The sequence below is a fragment of the Rhinolophus hipposideros genome, assembly GCF_964194185.1.
Source record: "Rhinolophus hipposideros genome assembly, chromosome: 23".
NCBI lineage: Eukaryota > Metazoa > Chordata > Mammalia > Chiroptera > Rhinolophidae > Rhinolophus > Rhinolophus hipposideros.
Window position 1 is genome coordinate 8,609,695 of NC_138069.1, and position 19,302 is coordinate 8,628,996.

Consider the following 19,302-nt stretch of genomic DNA (forward strand, 5'->3'; position numbering starts at 1 on the left):
TACAGATGTTATCTCATTATTACATTCTTTATAGTGGCACAAATCCCTCCAAAACTTCCCCAGAACTTTCCCTATTTAAAAAAAGCCATAAAGTACATAAAGCCATAAAAGTATTAAGGAAAGAAATAATTTTTTTAAATCCTCCTGTTGTGGAAAAGGCTTTTTAAAATATGGAATAAAAATTGACGTTATACAAATATTTTAAACACTATAAACAAAGTAAAAAATGAAAATTGGGAAAAATTATTTGAAAGACATACATGGCTAATTTCCCTAATTCCCACCCCTAAAATATTTTAAAATCTCAAACAAAATTAAAAATTTAGAAAAAGAATTTTCAATTAAATGTGTCAAACCCTACTAAAGTGGTCTTCTGAGAGATTAAAAATGGAAGGAACCCATAAGCACAAAAACAATGAGAAGAGACAAAAGCAGACAAGAAGTATCAAAATTTGGAAGCTATGAAAGTGCCTACATGAAGGAAAGTCAAGAAGCAAAACAGTTTGCCGTGCACAACCTTAGGAAGGCTAGGGTGTATGGCAAGACTAAAAACAGAAAGTTTCGTTGTCAGTCTAAATAAGAACTCAGACCCTGATATTCCCCGCCCAACTCCACACCGCCAGATTCATATACAACTTACAATATTTTTGCTAGTGTGCACATACACATTCAAAACAGTGTGTTTTCAATTTGGAAAATTAATTCTAACTAATGTTTTCAAGTCTTTATAACTTATCAATCTATGGCTTCATATGGTCATCAAAGATTCTGTAACAAATGTATTTTCATTCCTTCCAGGTTATCCCAACGGTCCAGGGGAAACATGTGGGCTGGACAAAAAACATTGTTTCTAAACCCAAAACTGTCACTGTCTTGACCAGTCACATCACATACTCTTTTGTTCTTAGGAAATAAGAGAATTGGATTAGAAAATTTTAATTTTAAATTTAAATTTTAAATTTTAATTTTCTTAGACTACAAGGATATTTCTAAGCTAAAGCTAAATTTATGAACTCTTGTAACTTGTCTTCAAAGACCTGTCACACCATTGTAATAATGTATATAGGTTGCATCTTCCTTGGGGAGAAAAAAACAAGATACCTCCCAAATTATGAACTCTACCTTAATACATCCCAACGTATATATTTTTTCATAATAAATCAAATGCAGAATTCAAACCATGCAACAATGTCGTTTATTATGTATGGATTTTTCAAATGATTTCCTCAATCTGTCCATACACAGGGAAAAATAAGTGTACTGTTTAACATATTAGAACTTGCGAAACTGATCATTGCCTAACAAGGAAAAATTATCCCTAAAACATGCTTAACCCGGAGGCCAGTTCATCTGCCGACCGCCAAGAACATGGAGATGGACATGATAGACAGACTGTCCCCCATCTGAGCCTTCATTTACCACCATTCGATAACCCTTCTTCAGGCCCAGATCAGCAGCACATTTCTTGCCAACAATCATTAAATGTCCAAGAAGCTGCAAAAGAAAGAAAAGTTTCTTAGGCACAGGGAATTTACAATTTCTTGCCATTAACTAACAAACTACCAAGGTGAAATATTAAATTAAAAAACTGCCAACATACTCCTTTGGGCAAATATCTGGAAACTCTTTTACTCCTAATACAACATAATTTACAATTAAAATCCCAGTAAGATTAGGTATTTATTCATTACTAATTTCAATAAAAAATGAGACATAAATCTGCTCAAATAAAACAATTTTTAAATCATATACCAAGTGGTATTTAAGTTCTTTTAATAAAGCAAGACATCTTGCTTTCTTGTTATGGGGGAGTATATCAATCAGGATAGGTTTGGTTATGCTGTGGTAACGAACCACCCCAAAGTCTGGTTTACAACAAATAAACATTTCTTGGACTTACTACATGTTCATCAGAAGTTGACCAGACTCTATTTCTATATCTTTTTCACTTTGAAACAGGCCGATGGACCAATCTCTGTGTGATCATAGTGGCAGAGGGAAGAGAGAACATGGCAAACCAGGTGCTAACTCTTAGAAGTTTCCACTCAAAAGATATGTATCACTGCTGCTTGCATTCATTCATCGGCCAAATAGAGTCATATAACTAGGCCTGATATCAATGAGGCAGGAAGTATAATGCACCCCTAAAGAATAGTGAATATTTATGAATATTATGAAATATTATACGATTATACAGTCTACCACAAAGAGCATTAGGAAAAATTTTAATTGAAGCCTCCTGGCAAAACCAAATTATTTTTCTTTCCTTTAATAGTATTAATAGAAGAATTCATGAACGCTCTCCTGTTTGATGTACTATTTCTTTGTTGAGGAAAAATTAGTCTCACCAACTAATCCTTATGTGGAACCCTTTCTGCTTAAGAATCTGTGGTGATAGACATTAACCAGAATTACTGTGGTGATCATTTCATAATAGATACATGTATCGAATCATTGTGTCATATACCTAAAACTAATATAATGGTATATGTCAATTATATTTCATTTTAAAAAATCACAACAATTTTACAATGCATTGTAGCCGTAATGATTTTGTTTTCCTTAGTAATGCCCTTAGGAAAATGAAAACATAACATCAGTTTAAGGTCAAAATTTAGTCTCCCAATTTAAAAAGAAAATAAATTGTGCTAGTAAATTTACTCACACTTTCATCATCATCTTCCGCTACAGAAATCTGGGATATATGCTTCTTGGGTATTACCAGAAAATGTGTTGGTGCTTGAGGGGAAATGTCATGAAAAGCAAGACACTAGGGAAAAGGGGAAAAAAAAGAAATCAAAGTTTAGTATATACATCTTATTCCTTTACACTATTTATTTATTTATTTATTCCCCATGGGAAACACTAGGGTAAATGCTAGGAAATTAGTAATGTACACCATACATGTGGTCCCCCGGTCCTGTTCATGGAACTTACAGTCTGATGGGAAGATGGACAAATAAAAGTATAATTAACCAAAGATCCTACATGTTATAAAGGAAAAGTAAAGGGTGAAATAAATGATTATCAGAGAAAAACCTGACATAGATTGGGTAGAAATTAGGCATGTTAATCTTTGTCCACCTTTCCAGTCTGATCTCACACAACTCTTCCTGCTCTAGTCACAGTGGCCATCTGTCTCTACCTTCAGGGTTTTTTCAACTGCAGTTTCCTCTTACCGCAATGGTCCTCTCCCCACTCCGCCCCAACTTTTGTCTAATTTAACCTGCCATTCATACCACAGCCACCAGCACATATAACCTTTTTGAAGATCTCTTCTTCTCTGATTCTCTTCCCCACCTTTCCTAGGTCAGGAGCCCTGGTTGTGCAATTTCCAGTTTTTTCCTTTACTGCAGTGATCAGTTTTGTAGTTATATATTTACCTGGTATTTGACTAACACCTGTTTATTTTTCCCTATTTTACTTCTATGTAGAAGTGAAGAGGATAAGTAACATGTAGACAAATGACACACTACCAAAGTGTTTATCTTCTCTTCTCTACTGAATGTGGACGCTGCTTGGACCCCATTCCAGCTTACCTGTCCCAGAAGTAATTCTACTTGGTACTCTACACAAAATGCTGTATCATTTAGATTGAATCATAATGTTATACTGTGGGGATTTCCCTGGTTCAAAAGTCAGTATTTCAACGATCATTTATAAAAAGCAACTGAAAATGTTTCCAAAAAAAAAAAAAAAATTCGTTTTCTAAAACAAAAGAACTTCCTTAACTAAACAAACGAAAGTATTTAAATAAAATTCATCTCGAGGAACTTAATTAAATCTTAGATCAAGTTTTGACTCTACTAATGCTCCTCGTAGCATAAAATGAATGTTTCGCTTAAATTCCATACATCTCAATGTTAACATAACAAAACGTTTACAGAACTTTTTTTACGTAAATCTCCTGCCCAGCTTTATCTGAGATCCCAACCCATAAATGCAACGGCCCACTAAATATTTTACACAGGACATCTGAAAGTCACACCGACGGGGCCTTTCTAAAACAGAATTTCACCCACAGAGGTGAACAAAAGGTACATTCTTAGTCCCTTGGCATAAAACTGCTTCCTGTCAAATATTATAAAAGGAACCCTTCTTCCCGGGCGGGGCCCGTGGAAAGCAAATCGCCGAAGCGCGCCCACTCCGGTGGAGTCCCCGGCCAGAGCGGGTGGGGGTGGGGATGGGGGTGACGAACTGGTGACAAGCGGGCCCCGCGCGTCCGCACGCCCCCCGTCCCCCGCCGCTGCGAGCAGCGTCCCCCGGGTCTGTCTGCTAGCGCACCCCGCGTGGAGCGGCTCCGGGATCGCCCGGCAGGCCGGCCGTGCGCGGGAGATCGCGGAGATTGGGCCCGAGTCAGGGCGCGATCGGGTTTCTCGCTGTCAGGCAGAGCGCTGGCGAGATTGGGAGATTCCTGACACAGGCGAGGTCCCGGGCAGCCGGGGAGCCGGCGGGCGCCCACGCCGAGGACCTGGCGCCGCCCCCCACCAGCGCCCAGACCCGCAGTGAGGGCCCCGCGGGCGCCCGGCGGCCTGGCCCGCGCCCGGGGCTGATAACGCGTAACCGGAGCGCCGGCACGCGCCGGCAGGCCGCCTCGGAGCGGCCGCGGCCCTGCCCGCTGGCTGGGGGCCCGCGGCAGAGGCCATGCGGGGCGGCCGGCTCCCGGCCCTTCCCTTCCCTCCGCGGGAAACCCGCCTTTCCACGGGCGGCCGCCCGGTCTCGGCCCACGAGGGAAGTGGCGCCCGCTGCCTACCTGGTCATCCTCAAAAATGATTTTGGCTGGGATTTCCTTGCGAATGATCTTGCCGAAGATGGTGTCGCCACCAGGCCGGGCGGCCTGAGCCTTAGCGATTTCATCTGCCATCGCTGCCTCCCTCCCGCGCGGCCTCCCGAGAAGCTCGGGAGGAGGGAGGAGCCGGGGGAGCGGGCCGAGGGCGGGAGCGCGCCGCCAAGCCTGCGCTGGGACCGCTGCTCGCGGCGGAGCGGCCCGGCGCGTGCGCATTGGCGCCCTGAGCTTCGGGTGCGGCGGACGCGTAGGAGCCCGAGGGAAACGGCGCCGCGAGCCCCGGCGGGAGAGGGGGCCTTGATCCTCGGATTCAAGGAGCCGCACCGAGGTCGTTCTTCCTTTCTTCTTTCTCGGCGAGGGGAGTTTCTGGTATAAGCCGTTATTCACTTGCCGTATGGACCGTTGTAGGAAAAACTGGATACTGGAAGTGAAAAGATTTGATAAGCCAAGCAGAGCTGGCCATGTTTGCTGGCTCCAGCATGTAAGGCCTCCTAGCATTTGTTTTCAACCTCTAGCAGTGTTTCTCAGCCTCGACTGCACATTAAAACACCTGGAGAGCATTTTTAAAATCCTGGTGACCCTAGTCGCACGCCAGGTCAATTATATCAGAATCTCTGGGGGTGAGAACCAGGCATCAGTAATTTGTAAACCTTCCAAGACTTTTCTACAATTACTTTTTCTCAGCAGTAATCAACATCATTAACATGCTCCACCTTAAAGGAACAAAACCTTCCTCAACTCCACATCCCTCTCCACACCTTTCCTCCTTTTTAGTTTTCTATATATTGTGTCCACCTACTCATCTTTCTTTTTTGAGCCCGTTTTCATCTTGTCAAAGTCACTAAGGAGCTCTATTTACAAAACGGTGTAGGCAATTCCAGTTCTCGTCATGATAGACCTCTTGGCATCATTGGTCACTGTTGACCATTCATTCTCTCTTTATAGCAATAATCTTCACTCTCCTACTTCTCTGGGTGCTATTCCTCCACAGTGACCCTCCTGCTGGAGGCCGCTCAATGGATTCTGTTCCTGGTCCTGTTCTCTAGCTAACAATCTCCAAGTGTCCTTATTAAGAAAATTTAACTATACTTCCTGGACTACCCTATATGATTATATTTTACCACGTTGTCTTGGCAAAATTACTGATAGTGATCGCCATTCATATCAAAAGTGTCCCCTTTGGTACTTTTGCTATGAAAGACATCACTGGGATAATTGGTGAAATCTAGATAATGCCTATAAATTAGATCATAGTTTTGAAAGTCATGTTAATTTCCTCACATATCCACAGCAGAATTATCAAAATCAGTTGATCAATGGTGAAGTCCCATAACTTGGGTTTCTAACATTCCAGCTGATGCAGTTGCTGCTGATCCTGGACACATACTTTGAGAACCACTAATGTAAGAGAATGTCTTTTTTTATAGGAAATAACCCGCTAAAGTTTTTAGGAGTAATAGGGGTATCATGTCTGCAACTCACTCTCAAACAGTAAATACATACCAAAACATACGTCCATACATAGGTAAGTAGAGCAATAGAAAAGGAGAAAGCAATTGTAGTAAAATGTTAACATTTGGAGAATCTGAGTGAAAGATATGTGCAAATTCTATTATATTTACAACTTTCCTGTAAGACTGAAATTGTCAAAAAGTTAAAAATATGTACTGGTTTGGATAACAAATAATATGGTCACCTTTCACTAAGCCTGAGGCTTTATCATCCACAGAGCAATGACTTGCTAGTATTTATCTCCTGATCTACCTCTCCCCTTAATTCCAGATTGGTCTATGGTATATATTACTGCTCACTCACCACCTCTATTTGGATGTCTACTAGGCACATCAAATTTATTTTTATTTTCTCCACAACAAACAAACAACCTCCTGCAGCATTCTATGTCTACTACCCTGTTTCCCCAAAAATAAGACCTAGCTGGATCATCAGCTCTAATGCATCTTTTGGAGCAAAAATTAATATAAAACCCAGTATTATATTATTTTATTATATTATATCATATTACATTTTATTTTATTTTATATTAAAGGCCCAGTTTTATGTTATGGTAAAATAAGACTGTGTCTTATATTCGTGTTTGCTCCAAAAGACGCATTAGAGCTGATTGTCCGGTTAGGTCTTATTTTTGGGGAAACATGATGTAATACCATTCATTGAATTGCTCAAGCCAAAAGCCTTAAAATCATCCTTAATTCTTTCTGTATTTTCAGCACATTTCATGAATCTAATCATTTCTCACCTCCTCTACACCACTCTAATCCAAGCGAGTGTCTCTATCTTGACTGGAGCACTTACAGGGCCTTTTGGTTGACCTGCTTCCACTGTAGTCAATTTGCCATACAGCAACCAAAATGATTTTTATAAAATATAAATCATGACGTCACTCTCCTGGTAAGCATTTCATCACAGATTTAAATCCAAAATTCTTACCTTGATGTATAGGGTTCTTATGTGATTGGACCCATGGCTGTTTCTCCTACTTCATTTCCTTCCATTTCAACCTTAATGACCAGCTTCACTCTAACTGGGTGTGGTAAGCAGAAGAGGCCCATGTCCTAATATCTGGAGGCTGTGAGTTGTTACTTTAGTTGTTACTTTACATGGTAAAGGGGATTTACAAATGTAATTAAATTAAGGGCCTTGAGGTAGGGATATTCCTGGATTATCCACGTGGGCCCAATATTATCACAGGGGCCCTTGTAAGTGAAAGAGGGACACGGGAAAGTGAGTCAGAGAAGGAGATATGATGGAAGCAAGGGTGAGAGCCAAAGATTGAAGATGCTCTACTGGCTTTTTTTAAGTTCTTTTTTTTTGGGGGGTGGGGAACAAGACTTGATTGGGGAACAGTGTGTACTTCCAGGATTGTTTCCAAGTCAAGTTGTTGTTCTTTGAATCGTAGTTGTGGAGGGTGCAGCTCAGCTCCAGGTCCAGTTGCCATTGTTAGTTGCAGGGGGCACAGCCCACCATTCCTTGCGGGAGTTGAACTGGCTACCTTGTGGTTGAGAGCCAGTGCTCCAACCAGCTGAGCCATCTGGAAGCTCAGCGGCAGCTCAGCTCAAGGTGCTGTGTTCAATCTTAGTTACAGGGGGCAGAGCCCACCATCCCTTGCGGGAATCCCGGCAACCTGTGGTTGAGAGCCCACTGGCCCATGTGGGAATCGAACCGGCAGCCTTCGGCATTAGGAGCATGGAGCTCCAACCGCCTGAGTCACCAGGTCGGCCCTTTACCACTGGCTTTGAAGGTGGTAGAGGCCACAGCAGATAGCTTTATGGAAGTCAGAGTTCCAAATTAGGCTTCACGGGGCTAAAATTATGGTGTCAACAGGGCTGCATCCTTTCCAGAGATTCTTGGGGAGAATGGTTCCCCTACCTTTTCCAGCTTCTAGAGGCCTCCTGCATTCCTTGGCTTGTGGCCCCTTCCTCCATCTTCAAAGCCAGCAGCAGAGCATATTCAAACCTCTCCCTGCCTTGGCATCCTACTTTCACTTATAAGGATCCTTATGATTACCATGGCCCTACTCGACCATCCAGGATAATCATCCCGTTTCAGAATCCTTAATTTAATCACATCTACAAAGTCCCTTTGTCATTTAAGGTAACATATTCAGAAGTGCCTAGGATTTTTGGAGGCCATTATTCTGCCTACCACATAGCTCCGTGAACTTTCATGATGAACATGGTGGAATTTCCTGTTCAGTTCTGGGTCCCACACTTTGAGATGTGAACAAACCAGGACATGTTCCCAGAACAACCAGACTAGTCACCTCATTTATGGAACAGCTGAAGGAATCATACAGATTTGTTTAAGAGAAGGAAAGCTTTAGGACTGAAATGATTGGGCACTATGGGAACTGTGTTTTCAAATATTGCCAGAAGAGGGGTTTTGGTTAACTGAATAAGGACCCTAGTTAATCAGAAATTATAACAATAAATTATGAATTTTCAGGAAATTGGGCTATGATTCTAAACTAGAAATAAAAATAAGCATCTTTTAATTATCCATTAGCAGTCAGAAGGCATTACAATGCAATGTCACAAGATCAACTAATTTATTGTTTCCTAGATAAGACAGTACCCAGTAAATCTGCTTTAATTGCTTGATTCTTAAACACTCTTCTGCAAATCTAATGAATTTTAATTAAAAAAAGCAAAGTCAACTATTATCCTGCTCATAACTTGTAATGTTCTTTAAAGTGGCATAAATCACAGAAGGAAAAGTGTCTTGGAGATCCATTGGTCCAAATCTCATTCCTAATAAAAAGTTAACTTTACCTAAATGTTAACCTGAAAGGCTGTGGGAGTAGGGAAGGCAAACAACAGTTATGCAATGGGTACAAGGTTGAGATTTTTCTTGATGTTTGCAAGGTCGTAAGTTAAAATGTACTTAAATGTTTTATGATTGTTTATGATCGTGATGCTGCTAATAAACTGTCCATTTCTGATCTTTTGACCAGCAAAACCAAGCAGTAGGTCAAGTTGAGCAGGCAGGATGTGCAGAGAGTAAGACTTGGCTTTGAAGTTAGGAATAAGGATTTGTATCCCAGACTTCCATTCACTAGCCCTGTGGTCTTGAGCAGGTAACTCAACCTCACCTTCTGGGAAAATCAGCGTTTGAATCAATGAATGTCCGCTGTAGTTAGGACTTGGTTCTTATTTATGCACGTTTGCAAGGAGACAGTCGCAACTGAGAAATGTTAAAATAAGGTTTCTTTAGTAAATAAGCCCAACCCCCAAACAGGAGGTAATGAAAGGCACATATAGATGCCAAAGCTATCCCTTAAACGTCAATCCACTCTGCCACAAGAGGTTGCCGCAGAAAGGACCGGAAGTGACTTTGCCCCTAACCAACATGGCGTCTGTGTGATTTCCGCTCTCCTCTCCAGTAATTGGGCGCGGCGGCTTCTGGAGGTTTTACCGGAAGGCTCCGCTTCAAGCAACTCCCTAGTCCCTCCGCGGAAGGCGGGGCTACGAAGGAGCTATTGCGTGATGATTGGTTGCGGCGCGTGGGGAACGTGGACACTGGAGTTGGACTGCGCACGCCAAGCAGCGATTGGTTGCCGAGAGGAGAAGGGACTCGACCGCTTGAGAGGTATCCACCGCGGTGAGGAGAGCCATGGGTCAGGCGGCCAAGGTGACAGGGCCCGGGGAGGGGTTGGGTGCGATGCGGCCGGGGAGGGTGAGAGCGCGGCCTGGCGAAGGTGGTGTGGACGCCCTGTAGAGGGGGTTCAGGCCCTCCACGCAGGATATGGCTGTTGCCCTTGAGGACCCGGGCGATCAACCCCAAAGGACTACCGAGGGTTTGTGCAGGTGCGGAGGAGACATGGAGGCACCATTGGTTCCTGCTGCTTAGTCTCCCGGGATACCGAGGGTGTTCCGCGATGCAAGCCCGCGACTTGCGTTTCATCTCCCGGCCTAGTCTTTGAGCGACCCGTGTGTCATCCTTGGCGTGTGCGGGACGCCAAGGGCAGCCCTGCGCGTCACCCGGCCGAGGAGGTGAAAGGTGTAGTCAGGGAGCCAGAGGGAACACAGAAGCCTAGGGACTAGGGAAACCGAGTGCCGGCAAGTTCACATGGCTACAGTGACACCCAGCGACACAGAGCAGAGACCTGAGTGCCCCCAATGAGCTTGGGAAGCGACAGCCCCGCCGGAGCCACAGCCGGAGAATCCGATGTCAGATTCGTTTATCGTCAGACCGATGCGCGTTACTGGCTGGCGCACGACTCGCAGCGAACGGCCATCCCTAACGTTAACCTCCAGCAGCATGGCCGCTTGGGACCTGTCTGTGTCGCTGGCTGACACACAGGCTTGGAAAGGGAGAAATGGCCAGCTGCCATATGGTGAGGAAAAGCAGCGGGTACAGTTGGTCAGTGATAGGGAGCCACCAAGGTGCCGAACGTGGTGTTCTCGGTGCCTTTGAACATACGGCACAGCACCCATAGAAACGGAATTGTAAAGGGTTATTCATTCAAAACATGTATCTAATGGCCGTAATAGCTATGAGTAATACCTAGGAAAGGAGGAAGAGAAGACAGTGTATGACTTCCTTTTTGCTTTTCAATAAAAGTTTGTTAACTCCAAGGTCAAATTAGCTCTACTAGCTCCAAGGCAGCAACGATGACCTCATTGTAAGTTGATTTCATCTGCAAAGGCCCTATTTCCAAATAAAGTCACTTTTACAGGCACTGGAGATTAGGACTTGGACATGTCTTAGGCAGACACCATTCCAGCCGTAACAATGTGACTGTACCACATTCTACCCACTCGTGCGTTGATGGACATTTGGGTTGTTTTCTACTTTTCGACGACGACTGTTATGAATCATACCACTAGGGACCTCCATGGATAAGTTTTTGTGTGAATACATGTTTTCATTTTCCTTGGGTATGCACCTAGTCATGGAATTGCTCAGTCTTATGATAACTCTACGCTTAACTGTTGAGCAACTGCCAAACTATTTTCCAAAGCAGCTGCACCAGTTTACATTCCCACTAACAACGTATAAGTTCCAGTATTTCCACCTCCTTGCCAACATTTGTGAGGGACTATCTTTTTGACTCTAGCCATCTCACTGGAGTGAAGTAGTATTACTGAGATTTAAATTTGTATTTCTCAAATGGCAAATTATGTTGAGCATCGATCCATGGCCTTAATAGCTATTTGTCTATCTTTTTGGGGGAAATTTTTTTATTGTTGAATTGTAACCGTTTTTTTTATATGTTCTAGAGACATGATTTGCAAATATTTTCTCCCACCTGTGGAATGTCTTTTCTCTTTTTTGATAGCGTCCTTTCCCTTTCTCTTTTTAAAATAAAATTTTTAATTTTTATAAAGGTGATAAATGTGTAAAGTTTAAGAAATAGTGTTGCACAGAAACCAGTAGGTGTCTCCTTCTACATACTCATAATTCCTGCTACCCAGAGATAAGAGCTTTTAATCATTTTAGCTATTTCTTCTGATATTTACCTCCATGTTTAAACTGCTATTTACTTATTTTCTCTTTGGAGATTTTGTTTGTTAACTTTTAACTATGGAGGTTGAGGACTAAGCTTCCCCTTTTATTTTATTCCTCTAAATACACAAGTTTTGTTGAATCAGTTTTTATCTCTGATATTATTTGACTATATAAAGCTCACCTACAGCTGAGCCCTCTAATATAAATATATGATTACGTTGCTTTTATGTTCTAATTCTTAGTTTTTCTTGACATTAATAACTGCCTTGTTTTTATCATTGGTTAGTTTCCCTACATATCTATTTCCAAACTCTGAACAAAACTGAAGTCCACCAGTTTTATTTTTTACCTAGTAAGATCTTTTCAGGAGCAGTTCAGCCTTTTCTTAGAGTTCAGACTGGTTTCTTTGTTGGCTAGTTGCATAAATGCTGACCTATATTTGTCCTTTACTATCTGCCTCTCCTATGATAGATCACCCGTCTTCCTGGTTCCTGTGCTTTTTTCTTGTGTGGTTCGTCCTTGTTTTTATGGAGCACATTCTTTTGTAGCATTCCAAGAAAGGGTACATGGCATATGAGAGACTTTGCATTTCTGAAAATGTCTGTTTGCCCTTGTAGTTAGGTGATAGTTTGGCTATGTATGGTGTTCTAAGCTGGACATTTTTTCCCCAGAACTTTCAGATAATTACTCAGCCATAAAAGCGTGAAATCTTACCATTTGCAACAACATAGATGGACCTAGAAAGTATTATGTTAAGTGAAATAAGTCAGACAGAGAAAGACAAATACCATCTGATTTCACTTATGGTGCAATCTAAAAAACAAAATAAATGAACAAATAAAACAGAAACAGACTCAGATACAAAGAACAAACTGATGGTTGCCATATTTGGGGGAAGGCTGGGTGAAAAAGGTAAAGGGATTAAAAAGTACAAATTGGCAGTTACGGAATAGTCACAGGGATGTAAAGTAAAGCATAGGGAATATAGTCAATAATATTGTAGTAACTGTATGGTGTCAGGTGGGTACTAGATTTATGGGGGGATCACTTTGTAAGTTATATAAATGTCTAAACACTGTGCTGCACACCTAAAGCGAATATACTGAATGTCAACTGTAATTGAAAAATAAAAAATAATTTCTTAAAAACTTGAAGATATCATACCATTGTCTTCTCACAGTGATGCTATTTAGAAGTCAGGTGCCGTTCTGATTTTTCTATCCTGTATATATGTGAACTGGTTTTCTCTGTAACATTTCTTTTTATGAGCATTGTGCTGAACTGACATCATGATGTGCTGTGGTACGGATTTTGTGTTGGGCACTTGGTGGCGCCCTTTCAATCTAGTAACTGCCTGAAATTTTCTTGCTTTATTCCCTTTTCAATTTCTGTTTTCTCTGTTCTCTCTTGTTGCAGAACTTGTTAATTTAACTGCTGGGCCATCTAGACTACCTCTTAATTTTCTTATCTTTTCTCTCCTCAATTTCTATCTCTGAATTTTTATTCTATTTTGTGGGCAGTTTTTTTCAACTTAATCTTTGCTGTCACTCATTTGAGATCCAAGAGCTTTTGGGTGTGTTCTGAATGCTCCTTTCAAAATTTAACTTCTTTTTGTTGTTATTCCATTTCAAAACTTGTGTTTCTGAGGAGTTCATTGTAGTTGTTTGTTTTTTGTTTTGTTTTATTTTTATTTTGTGCTCCTTGTTTCTGTTTTGGTGTCTGCCTTTGATGTTGTAGGTTTTCTAAAATATATAAAATACTTAAAACAGTCCCTAGCACACAGGATATACTCGATAAATATTAGATGATATTATCTGGTGAATGGACTGGAGGAAGGGAGGGAATGGTTGTAGAGTGAAAAATCTTTGTAAGTATCTGAGCAAGAGATAGCTTTGGGGTATGGAGAACATACAAAAGATTAGACATCCTAAAGTTTCCATATGAGGAGTAAGGTAGATTTAAAGAATGACCTAGAGATTTCTGGCTTGAGAAATTCAGTGCCTTCCATAATTGAAACTAAGAAGACAGGAGAAAGAACAATATTGGGGGGAATAATATTCAGTAGCTTTGTGTACTTCAGAAGGGTGAGGTGGCCTCAGCCTATCACTAACTCTTCTACCAAAATGCCAGGCTCTTTTCCCTTTGTTTTTTTTTAACACAGTCTTAGAATATTCAAAATCTCAGTATTCTACTTACCTTTTGAGAAATCACAATTAAACTTAATTAGCTGAAGCGTCTTCCTTCTGGGCTCTCTTAAGATGTAATAGATTCATGAGTTTGTGTATGTGTGTATGACTTTCAGAGCAAATGAAGGGCTCAATATGTTAAGCAAAATGATAACAAAATATACTAGACTGGTAAAGTCGTTTACCTTAGCAGGGGGATTTTTAACTTTTAACCATCCTTACATTGTTTCATTTCAAAAAACTTTGTATTGTTTTTAAGTAAAGTTTTTTTTTTTTAATTTAAAGATAAATAAACAAGGTAAAGTTATTTTTGGCAAACCCAGGTTTTCATCAGCTATTTTGAAAAATAAGTCTAAAAAACAACAAAAGATACACTATTTAACACTTATAATTATGTAAAATGTGAATTTTTTTCTTTTGAGGTCTGAATTCTGATTTTCTTGATAGGTTCTGCAGCTCTTTAAAACATTGCACAGGACCAGACAACAAGTTTTTAAAAATGATGCCAGAGCATTAGAAGGTAAGTTTACTTTTTGCCCCTTTGGAGGAAGTCCATTCTTCAGATGGCTGCTACTGGTTCCAAGGGACCCTGTATAATAAAGACTCACTTCAGGGAATGATCTTCACTTCTCTTCCCTAATGTGGTTATGTTTTATAGAGATTAGTTTATGTTACAGTTCTTTGAGGAGTATATACTTAAATAAATGTTAAAAAGATCAAGTTTTTATAAGAATCAGGAAAAAAAGATAAGAATTTCAATGTGCTTCACTGCTTACCTTATGTTCAATCTATTAAACTTATTTCTCTATTATATAATCAAATTTTCACACTCTGTAGGACAAGATACTACCATATTGTTAATGCCTGGTGCCATTCTAGAAGTGACAGCAGCTATGAAAGAGAATCAATCCCAAACAATTCCCAATTCAGTATTTCACTGTTTTAGGTAGTGTCTGTTATCTGACAGTAAGAGCTCTAAAGCTTCAGTTCTGTGTTGGTCGTGTTCAGTTCCAATCCTCATACATTTCTAAACCTTTAAGGGGCACCTATTTAGTGTTCCCACTGTCTCTAGGAATTCAAGTTTTTGTAATTCACTGAAAATAATTTCTTGACTGTTAAAGTATATGCCTCATATTGTATGTACTTTATACAAATTCTTCATTTATAACAGCCCTGTGAGTTAGTTACTCTAATAATTTCTGGGTTTTTTTCAGATGAGAAACTGACAAAATGTGAAAGGATTTGCCCCCATACTTAGTAAGAGATAGAGCTGAGATTCAGCCTAAGCAGTCTGGCTCCAAAGCCCAAACTCTTAACTACCTTACATATTGAAATGTATAAAGCATAGAAGGGAAGGTTTTATGGCTATTTTCCATCAAAATAACAGTTTTGTTGCTTTCAATGTTTTTTAAGTGAAATAAGTATAAGAGTAGCTAACACTGAATATTTACTAAGCACTTTACATGGATTATTCCATTAAATGTTCACAGCAACACAATAAGGCAGTTTGTCAATTAAACTAAACTATGCAGTTGTAATGATGCCAAAGTCTCAGTGGTGTATGTGAACAAAAGGTTTATTTATCACTCACTCTACATGTCAGCCAAGGTACTCTAGGCTGCTGTATCTTTATTTTAGTGTGCGTGCATGTGTGTGTGTGTGTGTGTGTATGTGTATAAACATGCTTGTATGTACTGAGTTTTGCCATCTTAAAAATAGCAGTTTAATTTAAATCTTTAGATTTATAGAAACAAGGCGTTACATTGGACTTATTAGAACCTAATAGCTAAAGGTACACAAATGAAATTGAAAGTAAAAAGCAAGAAACAAAAGAATTAGAGTCCTAAAGATTTATATTTGTTTAATTACAAATTTGCCAGCCTGTTAAAAGCTCTCCAAGAGACTTCTTTAATAAATTTCTTATTTTTATATTTTGTTTTACATGAGGAAAAACTATTCCTCTACTAGAGAAGTAATCATGCATAATAAATAACATGTAAATTATTGGGACAGGAATTTTAAATTAGAAAAGCAAATAACCATATATATTTTTCTTTCTCTAGCTGCCAGAATAAAGATAAATGAAGAATTCAAAAGTAATAAAAGTGAAACTTCTCCTAAGAAAATAGAACAGGTACAGTAATTCAGTTTTTCAATTATAATAAAACTCTTGTAAATTTTCTTAACAATGAGGAAATAATGAAAATAGAGGGGTTATGTAAAACTATAAATCCTGATAGTTAAAGCCATCATAACTATAGACAACTCTCACTGGTTTGGTGTGATTCCCCTCTGGGTCATCTGCCTAACCCCAAGACAGCAAGTTGCCTGGTGAAAGAACATGAATACAGCCATGGTCAAAGCCAAGAGTAGCTGAACCAATCCAGACACCCACAGAAATGCTATCTTCACCCAAGGCAAGTGACTGAAACTAAGGAGAATGAGTGTTGTAACTTACAACTGCAGAGGGAACTTCTACTCAACTAGACAGATTTTTTTTCTTTAATTCCTATCTTCGCAGTGGAAGTTACCAGCCAGTTTGTATACTATTCTTGATTTGCCTTCTGTATTTGCATTTTAGTCAGTAGACTGCTGTAGTTGAAGACAGTCTACTGACACAAGTCTCTGAGCGCCCTAGCACTCCCAGTTCATTGAAAAAAATGCACAGTTATTTGTTTCCCATATAAAATCATGCAGCTTATGTACATTGTCTCCATCTTGAGTGTTCCTGTATCTAACATTGTATAAATGTAGGGAAAGGACCCATAGGAAGAAAATGAAAAATGGAAAATTATTTGCATGGGTAGTTATGACTCCAAGAATTGGTTTGGTAAAGAGGAAGATACATATTAGAGAATTTTTTTATAAAAATGCATTTATGTTTAGAAAAATGCTATTTTTGAAATAGTAAATGTCTGTTATAATCAAGCTAATGAGACAAAATGAGATAGCCTAAGTATTTCTGTCCCTACAATATAAAGAAAAAAAAAAGAACGATTTCACTTAAGCATATAAAAGGACAAGCAGGGTCTACGTAATTGTTATTCATCCAGAAGTTAAGATGATGTTATAATCAACTAATGACTTGTATCAAAGTTAAAAGTTATATACAAAAGTTTGTACTGTTTGCTATTCAGTAGACTGTTTAATAATAACAATATGGTAATTATTTTTAAACTTTGAAGTCATGATTTAAAATTTTTAAAGTTGTCTGTCTATATGAACTAAACTGGGAAAATGAATTACTCTCCCCCAAATTCATTTTACTTTTAGAGCACTAATTTAACATTAAGCAATCTGGAAATTAGGTATATTGTTATGTACAATATGTTATGTATTTTATGAAGAAAATTTAGCCTCACACTGATAAGTAGTTGGAAAAGCGTAGGAGTATATGATAGCCTTTTCAAATAGTTGTGAATATCCTTTGATACTTTACATCAAGTGGTAAATTTCCTTAAAGGTTGGTTGCATTGTGGAACTCTGTTACCTATTAGACCAATGGAGACATATACCCATTTTTGCTTTTGTTTTTGGCTCCAGGATGCATACACACCATCTCCTGCTCATTCCCTCTGATCTCCCCTAATCCCTTGTTCCTCATCTAGCCTTGTTCCCAGCCTTAGACCTAGGACTCCACTCGGTTTATGCACCTCCAGTGGATGAGGAGGCCCATGTTTTTTCCTATGTCTATTCTATTGGGCCCCTTCTCAGGTCTGTCAGGATGTGAAGCTTTGTTCTTCCTTCTCCATGTCAGTTAATGGCAGTTCCCTCCTTTTGATGTTCACACCAAAAACCTTGGTGCTCTCTTTCTTGATTGCTTTTCTTCTCTCACACTTAGATCCAATCTGGCAGTAAATACTATGGGCTTACCCTCAAAATACAGAGGGTGCCAAAAACATGTATACACATTTTAAGAAAGGGAAAAACTGTATTAAAATTGTAATAATATATACCGATAACAAAAGGTGAAAACAAGTCACGTTTGACTTCTGCAGTTACAAGAGGTGCTCAAAGTGGTTGCCATCAGCGTCCAAACACTTCTGATTACGGTGAACTACTGCTTGACCATTGTTGACCGAAGTGTCCACTTGTATATATTTTTTGGTACCCCTGGTATTTCCATTTCTTATCCTCCCCATCATTATCTCCTGGTTCAATCATCTCTCACTGAATTGTTACAACAGTCTCCTAGTGAACCTTTTGCTTTTGCCCTAACTTCCTACAGCCTATTTGCAATACTTTTAAAGGCAGGGTAAGCCTTTTTAAAAAAGGCATATTCTATCAGTCTCCTACTCACAGCCACCATGACTCCTCATCCCATTCGGAGCAGTATCTGAAGTCCCTATCTGATGACCTCTAAGACTTTATCATCTGACCCCTGTGAACTCCCTGCCTCAACTTACCACACCCCGCACACTCTTCCCGTCTCAGAGCCTTCTTTGAGGGTGCTGGAATTTACCAAGGACTTTCTTGTCTTAGGACATCTGTGCTGTTGCTTCTTCCCAGGACATTCTTCTCCCACATGCCCTCAAGTCTACACTTAGTGGACCAATAGATTTTAATATATCTTTCCCTTTGAACGGATGTTGTACCCATGCATCATTTTGTAACAGGCACTGATGGTTTGGAAAATACAGGTTCACTAAGCAATGCAAAGCTTCCAAATGTTGATGTGATTCAATATGTAACATTTTAAAATTACATCTATTAACATCAATATTCATCTCATCAGAAACACCAGTACAAAAAAAGTATTGGGAAGCTGTCAACCTCATGGTAGTAGATATGTTCTCCAGAATTCCAATTTTTGCTTGAAAGCTTGAATTTTAACATTGTCAGCAAAAACTATCAGTTGTCTTCTTCTTTTTCTTTTTTTTTTATTAATTGGGGAAGGGGAACAGGACTTTATTGGGGAACAGTGTGTACTTCCAGGCCTTTTTTCCAAGTCAAGTTGTTGTCCTTTCAATCTTAGTTGTGGAGAGTGCCGTTCAGCTTCAAGTTGTTGTCCTTTCAGTCTTAGTTGTGGAGGGTGCAGCTCAGCTCCAGGTCCAGTGGCCAGTTGCTAGTTGCAGGGGGCGCTGCCCACCATCCCTTGCAGGACTCAAGGAGTTAAACCGGCAACCTTGTGGTTGAGAGCCCACTGGCCCACGTAGGAATCGAACCTGCAGCCTTCGGAATTAGGAGCATGGAGCTCTAGCCTCCTGAGCCATCAGGCCGGCCCTGTCAGTTGTTTTCTTGAAGTGACCAACTCACTTCACTCATTTTCAAGAAAAAAGTCTGCCAAATACCCAAGTCTAAATAATCATAGTTTATCTGTCAGTGGTTCATTAAAAACTGACATTTCATAGAAAAAGCTCT

The 19,302-nt window shown here is 40.0% G+C and overlaps 2 protein-coding genes across 15 annotated transcripts in view; one reads left to right on the forward strand and one right to left on the reverse strand.

Moving 5' to 3' along the window:
- Positions 1-1,172: 1,172 nt before the first annotated feature.
- Positions 1,173-4,993, reverse strand: HINT1 (histidine triad nucleotide binding protein 1). The gene is made up of 3 exons (XM_081035454.1): positions 4,754-4,993; positions 2,666-2,770; positions 1,173-1,494 (listed from the first exon to the last, which is right to left on the reverse strand). The coding sequence occupies exons 1-3, from the start codon at positions 4,862-4,864 to the stop codon at positions 1,330-1,332; spliced, it is 381 nt and encodes a 126-aa protein (XP_080891580.1). The 5' UTR covers positions 4,865-4,993; the 3' UTR covers positions 1,173-1,329.
- A 4,762-nt stretch (positions 4,994-9,755) lies between these two features.
- The window catches only part of LYRM7 (LYR motif containing 7), an 88,961-nt gene continuing 79,414 nt past the window's right edge, over positions 9,756-19,302 (forward strand). For 8 of the 14 annotated variants that reach the window (XR_013992379.1, XR_013992380.1, XR_013992381.1 and 5 more), the window contains exons 1-3: positions 9,831-9,934; positions 14,389-14,461; positions 16,005-16,075. Coding sequence is in view for 9 of the 14 variants with exons in the window: in XM_081035451.1 (XP_080891577.1) it covers positions 9,917-9,934; positions 14,389-14,461; positions 16,005-16,075 (162 nt within the window). In the remaining 5 variants the exon portion in view is untranslated. Of the gene's footprint in view, positions 10,641-14,388; positions 14,462-16,004; positions 16,076-19,302 lie in introns of all 14 variants that reach the window. The other 6 variants (XR_013992383.1, XM_081035448.1, XM_081035450.1 and 3 more) reach the window with 2 other exon arrangements.